The sequence below is a fragment of the Oratosquilla oratoria genome, chromosome 33 (genome assembly GCF_046742065.1).
Source record: "Oratosquilla oratoria isolate Oo_2021 chromosome 33, ASM4674206v1, whole genome shotgun sequence".
NCBI classification, from domain to species: domain Eukaryota; kingdom Metazoa; phylum Arthropoda; class Malacostraca; order Stomatopoda; family Squillidae; genus Oratosquilla; species Oratosquilla oratoria.
The window spans coordinates 39797069-39807808 of record NC_134809.1 but is presented as its reverse complement, the minus strand read 5'-3'; the positions used below and the strand labels follow the sequence as shown (position 1 = coordinate 39807808).

Sequence of the window (10740 nt, the reverse complement as noted above, 5' to 3'; positions counted from 1 at the left end):
CACTATATACACACACACACATATATATATATATATATATGTGTATATATATATATATATATACATGCATATATATATGTATAAATATTTATATATATATGTATATATATGTATATATATATATATATATATATATTTTTTTTTTTTTTTTTTTTTTTTTTTTTTCTTACATTTGATCCCACATTACAGACCTTATTTAGGGTAGTACCTGAAGACCTGTGCGCTTGAATTCTTTACTCCGTGACGGCCGTGGCTTTCATGTCCAACTGATGGATGGTTGGTGACTCTTTCTTCTCCCCACCAGGAGATTGCTGAGAAGGAACTTCGGAACGCCCAGCAGCAGAGGGAACAGCTCGCCAGCGAGGTGATCGAACTGGAGAAGAAGGCCGGGGAAATCCAGGAGCTCTACAGCCAACAGGATGAGATACTCGGTAAGGCTTCCAGCAAGCGCAGAAGGTGGCGGTAGGGTGAACGTGATAACAGATTATATGATTAATAATCAGTAATTGTTCCCTCCAGTTTCTTTGACTGAAAGCCCACAGCCCTAAAACGGATGGCAGCGGTCCTCGTTTCCTCTCATAGATTTCTCTGTAAAGAAACTTTTCCCTGTATTTTACTTGTGTGGGATTGTTTCTGTTAGTAGAAGAACCTTAAGAGTATGTAAGGACAACAAGTACATGGATCTACCTGAGTACTGACATTTCTCCCGATTAATTCCGAACCCACTTTAGAGAGAAAGGTCTGCCCTCGTACTTTTGGTTTTATATAAAAGTCAAAATATTTCACTGGACTATACTGACCCCGCCGCCGTTCTCTAATTTGGAATCTGTTCATTAGCTGCTTTATTGGCTGACTTTGAAACAGGAACAAGGGTAGGGACAAGAGCAGGGACAGGGTAAGGGCAAGGGGAGAGGGTGGTGGTGAGGCACCACACTCACCTGTTTCTTTCCTGCCGAACAGACAAGCTCTTCGGAGGCGAATACGGCTCGATCACGGAGAACCAACTGGAGGCGGAGCTGGACGAACTTGAGACCCACCGGGGCAGGATCCTCGAGGCTAATTTCAAGTGGCGTCAGGCCCAGATGATGCTAGAGTACGCCTGCAAGCAGCTTGCCGTCGCTGTCCAGAAGTGGCAGGACCTCCCCACCATCCCCAACATGTAAGGGTGCCATCCTACCTTTAATCTGTGTCCAAGAAAATCGAATCTCTCTATCATTGATCCCACCATTTATTTCCAGTACGTAAAAACAGTACCACAAGATGAGAGGGAAAGTTCAGTACAGATGATTATACAAGCCTTATTTCTATATATTTATTTGTTTATTTATTTATTCATTTATCTATTTATTTATTTATTTATTTATTTATTTGTTTGTTTGTTTTCAATTTAAAGCTAATATAAATTTGTTGTTGTGACCTACATTGAGTTTGGAGGCGTTGAGACAAACGAATTTGTGGTGTCTGGTCCTTACTCTCTTCGTCTAGACTGAACTACGAGGAAAATTATGGTAGTTGCCAATGGTAATATTTTCATACACATGGTGACTGTTGCCACAACAGTTAGCTATATACAATTTATTCTCTACTACCTACGTTTTACCCTTATTGCTACAATGCACAATGCATGGACTGAGTATGGATATTCAGTATTTATGCAGGGATGATTTATTTACAAATGGGAACACACACACACACACACACACACACACACACACACACACACACACACACACACACACACACACATATATATATATATATATATATATATATATATATATATATATATATATATATATAATATACATACATGCATATATATTTGACGTATACTGATTTTGCAGTTTGTCAATGTTCGACCAGGTGTCCAGCCGCTCGGCCCAGATGCCCGCGTGAGGTCAAGTGCGCTTGACCCATATGACCGCTGTGAGGTCAAACACAATAGGGTGTCCCTTGAAAGTTCTCTGAGAATGTCGGACGTTGCATCCTGTACTAAATCCGTGTGTGCCCGCGTGTACATTCTAGACATCTAAAGGACTGAATGTTTCCTGCAATCATCTTGTAACAGATGCTCGGCTCAGTTACCACTCACCGACCACAGTGAGGTTAATGCTCAAGAAAGATAAGAAGTAATACAAGAATTTTACAGAATTTTTGCATAAAGATAAATACACATAGTGTTGGGAAATAATCATGATTAAAATAAAAGTGACTTAATTTTATGAACATGTGGAAGTAGATATTATTTCCGTTCACCTAGGAAAATGTACTCTTATGAAGCTGTCGCTCGACTTTGAATATTGTAACGGGGGAGGTTGCGGTGTAGAAGATTGGTGATAGTTCTCTATTGTAGGGGTAGTATGAACTGGTGAAGGAACAGTCTCTATGTCGAGGCCACGGGAAACTTTTAATATGATCTTTGTGCAATACGGTCTCTGTAAGATCGTGCAACCTTTGACTTTGACTTTGACTTTGACTTTGTTCTTTGACTCATGTCCAATGATACAATAGAGTCCATAGAATTTAGGGGAGAGCTTCGAGGTGAGGATGTTGTTGAGGTTGTAAACAGTGACCCCAAGTTCAAAGGTACAAGCTCTGGCTGACTTATTATGCTGGCGGACCATTTCGTCCTTAGTCAGATGAAGAATATTATGGATTCTTTTGAAAAGATTATTGAAAGTTGTTACTTTGACCTTGACACAATCATTGCAACTGTAAATAGGTAATTCTGAAAGGAGAAGATCATATGGAAGCCTTTTTTCCGAGCCAAAGAGAACAAAATGAGGTGATTCCGACATTGACCTGTTCATGGAACTATTAATGCAAGCTTGAATCATGGGGATATGTTCATCCCAAGAAGGGTAAAGATCAGAAGCAAGGTGTCGAAGAACATTGAGAACATTTCTATTCCGGTGTTCAACTAAGACATTTGATCTGATTCTAGGGTGATAAGCAGTAGTGTTGCATTTTGTGGTTTGAAAGTAATTACAAATATGCGAAAGAATATCATTGTTGAACTCAGTCCCGTCGTCAGAAATCAGAGTTTTGGGTGTAGTGAAGGAGCATATGAGTTTGTGTTGTGCTATCTTGTCTAGTAGGGGGAAAGAATACAGAATCGTAAAAAATGACACAAAGAGGTATTGGTTTCCGGAGATCAACAGCGACTGTGTCGAATGGTTTACAAGGGGTAGGGTAAGTTAAGATTGGAATATGACCGCTGATATGACCTTTGTGAGTCGCACATGAGTGACAAGCATCAATGTGGGAGTGTATATCCTTCCTCATGGTTAACCAGAATTAGTGTAATCTGGCTTGTGTAACGCATTTCTTCTTGCCAGGGTATGCGACACTGAGAGAATCGTGTAGAAGTTTCAGAACTTCCGGAATGAGGTTCGTAGGAACTACGAGCTGAAATACTGACCGGTTGGGTTCGTTAGTGCTCTTTTGTGATACAGTGTGTCATCAACTAACGTGTAATTGTCGAGATTGGGAGGTAAATTATCTGTATCAGTTGTGTCTCCAGATTCGAGGAAGTATAGATCACGTTTCCAAAGAGTATCTGATATCTGCGATGTGGTTATGCGCGCTTGTGTGAGAGTTACTGAAATTAGATTTTGAGTGATGGTCGCGATATGGCGACTGAGAGCGTCTCCTACTATGTTTGCTTTACCTTGAACAAAATGAAAGGTGGGCATGAACTCTTGTATGATGAAGAACCAGCGGGCAAGTTTTCCTGAAAGATTCTTTCCTGTGAAGAGGTGTAATATTGGTTGAAGGTCCGTGTAAATGTGTGTATCGTAACCAAGGATGATCTCTTTGAAATTTTTGAGTGCAGAAATAATAGTTAAAGCTTCTATGTATGTGACTAAGTAATCTTGTTCGTATTTGTTGAGTGTGCAGCTAGCATAGGGAATTGGTTTTGTGCCGTGTTGTTGCATGAGGACTGCGCCAAGTCCTGTGTAGAACGCATCTGTGTATATTGTGAAAGGAAGCTTTAGGGAAGGAAAGGACAAGTGCCGTGGTTAAGGATTTCTTTAAGTCATTAAAGGCTCTCTCTTGGTCAGGTGTCCAAATGAAAGGGGTGTCCTTCTTAAGTAGTGAAGTTAATGGCACTGCTATACCAGCATAATCTTGAATGTAACGCCTGTAAAAACTTGACAGACCAAGGAATGAACGTATGTGTTCAACAGAAGTAGGGCGTGGAAAATCAATGACTGCCTTGACCTTGTCCTGCGAGGTTAAAATTCCTTGTGAATTAAGGACATGCCCTAAGAAGCGTATTTCTTTCTGAAGGAAGGAACACTTCTTAAGCTTCAGTTTGAGACCTGCTTTTGCTAGTCGTGAGAAGACAGTGTGAAGAGTGTGTAAATGTTCGCTAACGGATTTGGAAGCGATGATCACGTCATCGAGGTACATAAACACTGAATGACCTATAAGACCTGCAAGGACTGTGTGCATAAGTCGTGTGAACACTGAAGGAGCTGAAACGAGACCCATGGCTAGTCGTTTGAAGTGATAATGACCTGTGGGTGTGCTAAAGGCTGTCAGAGGCCTAGACTCTGGAGCAAGGGGAATCTGGAAATATCCCGACATAAGGTCCAAGGTCGTGAACACTACGTTGTTTTCACCGACGGAGTGCAAGAGATCCTGTAATACAGGGATGTGGTGTCTATCTGGTATTGTAAGCTTATTTAATTCTCTGAAGTCTACTACTGGGCGGAAGGAACCATCGTGTTTAGGGACAACAAAGAGAGGGAAATTCCATTCACTGATTGATGATTCAATGATGTCTTGCGCAATCATGTCTTGGATAAGGTTATCTACAATCATGCATTTACTGTGTGGCATTCTGTATGCGGGAATGTAACGTGGTTTAGAGTTCTCACGAAGGGGTATATGATGCTGAATGAGATTAGTAACTCCAAGGGGTTCACCTGGAGTGGCAATAGTATGTCTGAACTTGTTGCAAAGTGCAAGTCTGCTTGTGCATCAGGGAAGTCTATGGGGTTGAAATGTAATGTATCAATGGGTTCCTGTGCTATAGACACGCCGGAAATTGTGGTACAAGCTTGAGAAATAAGGAATTAGTCATTCATGACTTTGATGCGTGAGGGATATACTTCGAAATCGCAAATGTTTGTACCAACTGTGAGATGGAGGGGTGCGTTAGTGTCATTGGCAATTAAAATGCAAGTATGACCTTTCTTTGACGTAGAGCTGATGGCTGAAAGGAGGGAAATGCCATTGACACGGCAAGTTTCTGGCATACAGAGTACATCGGTGTCTTGTGCTTGAAAAAATCGTATGTATACCTTTGTACACTCACGAGGAACAGCGTCTTTGGGCTGATAAGCACTGCGTGAGTGTGTTTGAATGTAGATAACACTTCTGAGACTGGGGTGGATTTGGTGTTGAATTCCTCTAAGAGGGGCAAGAAAGTGTCCTCAGGCGGTGAAAAACCAACGGTATTTAATGGGTGTTTTGTCCTGATTTTTGATGATGTAGACATGCGGGAGGAGGTAGTGCGTCTGTTATGTTTGGAACGCATGTCCACAGCTGTCAGTAAAGTAGAAGAGTTAGAGTACTGGGGAGGGGGTTGGAGTGGTTGAGCACGGGGAACTCTCTTGTATGATGATGGTGGAACAAATTGTACTAGCAGCTGATGCATCCTCGTATAATGAAGCGGAGTAAATTTGAATGGAGGGAGTACAAGTAATTGACGCGTGTTATATTCTGCTTGTTCCTGCTCGGTCACGTGAATGTGGTTTACTTTGTGAGAAGTTGCCGATGGTAATGCAGGGAGAAAATGATTTGCATAAATGAGACCGTTTTGAGCAGGGTAAATGACTATGTTATGTTGCTTCATCAATAAGCTATGATGATATCAGCAGGAAAGTAAACGTCAGCTAAGTAGATGGTAATCAGAACGGATGGGCACTCATCTTTGAAGCTAATGTCTAGGGAGAATTTACCAATTATCGGAAATGGTACACCATCTACATTGCAAAGGTTGACGTCGGGGGGAGGGGTTCATAATGATGACACGTTTAGTTGCAGTGCGGAATTTATGGAAACTGTGTGTTAACATTATTTTAACTGGGAAACCCATGTTGAAAAAGATTATCACTTTGCTGTAACTAGACTTAGCATTAAATGTTAAGGAATGGAAAGGCATGTCTGGGATATCCAGGGTATATACAGGTAGAGTTGATGAGTGAATTTCCTGGTATGGAGTAACTGTCCATGATGTACACTGAATCTTTGTATTTTGTAGTCATAAAGGAGATGTGTCACGTGAATGCCTTACAGGAGAGTGATCTAGGAATTTTGATCTGTGTTGCCTCCGTGCTAACAGCACACGGCAACGATTACTCGTGTGGAAACATGTAACATGATAATCGCAGTGTCGGTTTGGTTGTGAAGGGTTTCTGTGGCAATACGTATTTGCGAGGTGTCCTGGTTTGTGGCAGTATGCACAACCCAGTTGTGTTCTTGGTGGAGAGCGTTGGCGTGAGTGATGTCGAGTACGAGATGGATGTCTTGATCTTGTGTTATGTTAGGGGGACCGTGTGACCTGGGCTATGTGTGGGTGGGTGCAATGGGTACTGACTGGTTCTAGATCTGGGTGATAGCTTCGTCCGTGTCTGAGAATTTCTTCGAGAATTCGCCTAGGGTGATAACTGATGTGAATGGAATAGTACTAGCTTTCTGGAATGTCTGGGTGTAAATGGAATAGTAATCGAAAGTATGCCATAAGTGAGACTACGTGTTTCGATGAAATCTTGTCTTCTGAGACCCAGTCTGAGTTTTTGAGACTTTCTCTGAGTTTACTCTTTAATGTTAAAGCAATTTTGACAGATTTCTCTTTAGTGTGGTATGGACCATGATTGTAAGTTCTAGTCAAGGAGTATAGGGGCAAAGTGACCCGTGTGTCTGAAATGAAGCAAAGGATTTTTTTAAGCGCTTTACGAAATCATGATAGGATGTGGTTGTCTCCAATAAATCAGACCGAATGACGTCACCAGCTAATGTGTTGTTTTTATCTATTCTGGGTGCTAGAATGGATATTTTATCTTTATTGTCTTTGATGTTTCTTCGTGTTATCTCCGATTCAACCTCAGAGAGAATATTGTGTACAGGAATGTTCTTGCCGTGAAAGAGAGTTAATGTGGTTTCATCCTTGACAACGGTGATAATATTCTGTGTTGTCGATGTGTTTTTATGTAGCAGGTGAATTTTTCGAAGAGTTGTTAGCAGAAGGAGGGTACATGTCTGGTGCATTGAAAGTGAACGTAGAGCGGTTGCGTATATGGGGTCGGTATGATGAGTCAGAAAGATGTTTGGCCACGTTCATAGACTGACAGATAATAAAAAAAACACACACACATACACCGTAATGCCTCCTAGGTGATACTGAGAACGAAAAAATATCTACTTACCCAAGATGATGTTGTAGTTGTGGCTCTATAAATGATGATGCAGTGTGACGATTCGGTGGTAAGATGCACTGCTGTAAACAGGGGGAGGTATAAGTGCAATGTACTGGGCTGGTGAGTTGAAAAGAATATATATAAAGCATGCACACACACACAAAATGTCAGAAAAATATGAGAGAGAAAAGAATATATACCTGTATATGTGTGACTTTGGCGTTGAAGTTTGCACTCGTGCGCAGCTTGATGCGTGGGGGGGGGGGTTAGTTCGTCGTCCAGCGCGGTGCTCCCGTGAGAAGGCGGAGGTTGTCCAGCTCGTGGAAGTAATGTTGGATGATGTCGCGGAGGGGGGGGGGTTGTCTTGTATCTGGTGCTGCCTGGAATCTTTTGTCGTGGATGCAGGACGATGCAATGAAGAGGGACTGCCTCGTAGTAGGTGCTGGACGAGGAGAGTTGGAGCGTTGCCTCGTAATAGATGATGGACGAGGATTATTGGAGTGTTGGCTCGTAGTGGATGATGGACAAGGAACGTTGGAGTGTTGGCTTGTAGGTGTTGCTTGGCGATGCAGCGAAGAGCGTTGAGATGGGAAGTGGCTATGTTCGACTGGAGTGTAGATCTCTGATGTATCTTAGCACGTGGAATCCGCTAATCCGTAGCCGCTGTCGCCAGAATGTAGAACTGTTGCTTCGGAGGAATGGTAATGTTAAAGTTTCATAGCCACCGCTCGCTGCCAGAATGTAAAGTTGGAGGTTCGTATCCACCGCTCGCCACCAGAATGTAGATTTGTTGTTGTGATCTACATTTATATATATATTGCAGTAATTCACAAGGCACACGTGAAAATAATATGCAGAAAAAACCACTGGGAAATAAGAAGCTTAGTCCGAACGTTTTCGTCTATTTAAGACATTATCAAGGAATACACAGTTACAGAGACAAAGGTGGATATATATACATAAAGTAAAAGACAAGCTAGGAACATGGGAAGTACACACAAGATGTTTCACAGTCAGGTAGAGCCGATGTTTACATATACGGACGTTTGGTCCATGACGTTACGTCACCCCCGCTTAGTAGCACTTGGAGAAGTTCTTACAATTTTATCAATAACAAAATCATCAAGTTTAAATAATCCTAAACTTAAATTGATATTATGGTCAAAGGTTTGTTTAATATGATTGGATTCGATGATGTTTCTTTCTAATAAGGATCTACAAGAAATTATTACATTCGAATTATCCCAGTCAATAGGATGATTGTGGTCTCTTACATGGACAAAAAGGCCACTGGAACTTTGCCCACTCCTTACACTATATTTGTGCTGATTTATCCTAGTTTTTAAATCTTTACCAGTTTGGCCGATATAAAATTTGTTACATTTAAGGCATGGAATAGAGTAAACACAACCCTCGTTTGCTTCAGGTGAATTTTTAATGAGCTTACTTTTTATAGTATTATTTTTGAAAACCAAGTTGATGTTGAATTGTTTGAGAATATTAGGCAGACCAATTAATTTCTTACTGTAAGGAAGAACCAAAAGGTTCTTTTTGTCAAATACTTTTCTTACGTGTGAGGTGTTATGGAAAGTTTTGTAAGCCATTTTATGAGAAGTGTTTACTAAGTGCTTTGGATATTTTAATTCAGAAGCTATGCTATATATCTTCCTCAGCTCATCATCCAAAAATTCCAGGCTACATATCCTGTAAGCTCTAAGGAACATAGAACTAAAGACAGAAAGTTTTGTCTTCTGATGATGAGCCGAGTAAAAGTGGACATATGATGCGACATTAGTAGGTTTTCTATAAACGTCATATTTAAATTGTTTACCATTTCGATGAATTAAAATATCCAAAAATGGCAACTTATTCTCTATTTCTATTTCAAAAGTAAATTTGATTGAAGGGACCATACCATTTAGTTTTTCAAGAAATAAATCTAAGTTATGATTAACTGGCCAAAGACACAAGATATCATCAACATATCTTTTCCACACAACTTGTTGGGGAAGAATCCTAGGTAGTAGTTTCATCTCAAAGAATTCCATGTACAAGTTACTAAGTACTGGGGACAGAGGATTTCCCATTGCCATACCAAATTTTTGTACATAGAATTCACCATTAAAAACAAATTTACAATTTACAATACACAACTTAATAAGATCAATTATGGTTTTAGCTGGAAGTGGCAAGTCATGTTTTGATAATTCTTCTTCAAGATATGCCAATAAGTCAATTACAGGAACATGGGTGAAGAGCGAAGTTATATCAAAACTAACTAGTTTAAAATCATAACAAATTTCTAGATATGTATATATATATACATATACATATACACACACACACACACACATATATATATATGTATATATATATATATATATATATATATATATATATATATGACGTATGCTAATTTTGCTGTTTGGCAATGTTCAACCAGGTGTCCAGCCGGTGTCGTTATCTTATTGCTGTCTTTATTTCTGATGACAATATTTCCGGGTGTTCTCTGAAAAAAAGGAAAGAAATATTGATAATAGTAACAATAGCAGTGATAGCAATTATGTTAAACAAAAAGATAAATGAATCAATTGCTTGACTGACAACGTTTTGTAACCTCTCCCTGCCTGTATGCCTGCCTGCCTGCTGACAGTGACCTGGAGATTCGGTACAGCGTAGCGGCGGAGACGAGGAATAACCTGGTGGCGGCGGGACAGAACCTGCAGGGGGCGCAGCGCTACCTCAACAACGTCCAATTCCCCTACTGCGCCCCCGGCGAGGTCGACACACTCAACAAAGTAAGTCGTGGTTACCCCCTGGAACCAAAGGTTGGGTGGGTTGGGGGAGGAACAGAAGAGAGAGAGATCGTTGTAAGGGAGAGGGGGAAAGGGGTCACTAGGATAAGAGGAAGGTGGGTTAAGGGGTCGTAAAGGTGGGTTGAATGGGGGGGGTGGTCGTGGGGACGGGAGAGAGGGGGAAGAAATGGGTCGTGGAGAAAAGATGAGGAAAGGGGGAGGAAAGAGGGGGTGGTCGTGGGGGTGAGGTAGGACGAAGGGAAGATCGTAGTGATTGGTGATTTGGGATCTAGTCGGGAGGAAGGAACAGGGAAGAAAGACAGTAAACCTCTTTGGCGACGAATGGAGAACTTTTCTACGACCAATTTCATTCAGTCGAGGGGATGGACAGACTCTGGATGACAAAAGAGGTTTGCGTTCTTCACATACATATACACGCATTAGTGGATGATAGGTCATCTTAGCAAAGGGGTTCAGGGTGCTGGAGGGAGCGGGAGAAAGAGAGGAGGTGTTAC

General features: G+C 41.1%; 1 protein-coding gene across 1 annotated transcript in view; it reads left to right on the top strand.

Moving 5' to 3' along the window:
* Positions 1–10740, top strand: part of synr (BH3-only protein sayonara) — a 93735-nt gene that overhangs the window by 65231 nt on the left and 17764 nt on the right. Inside the window, exons 6-8 of the mRNA XM_076173067.1 lie at positions 305–431; positions 961–1159; positions 10084–10228. Coding sequence (XP_076029182.1) covers positions 305–431; positions 961–1159; positions 10084–10228 — 471 coding nt within the window. The remainder of the gene's footprint in view (positions 1–304; positions 432–960; positions 1160–10083; positions 10229–10740) is intronic.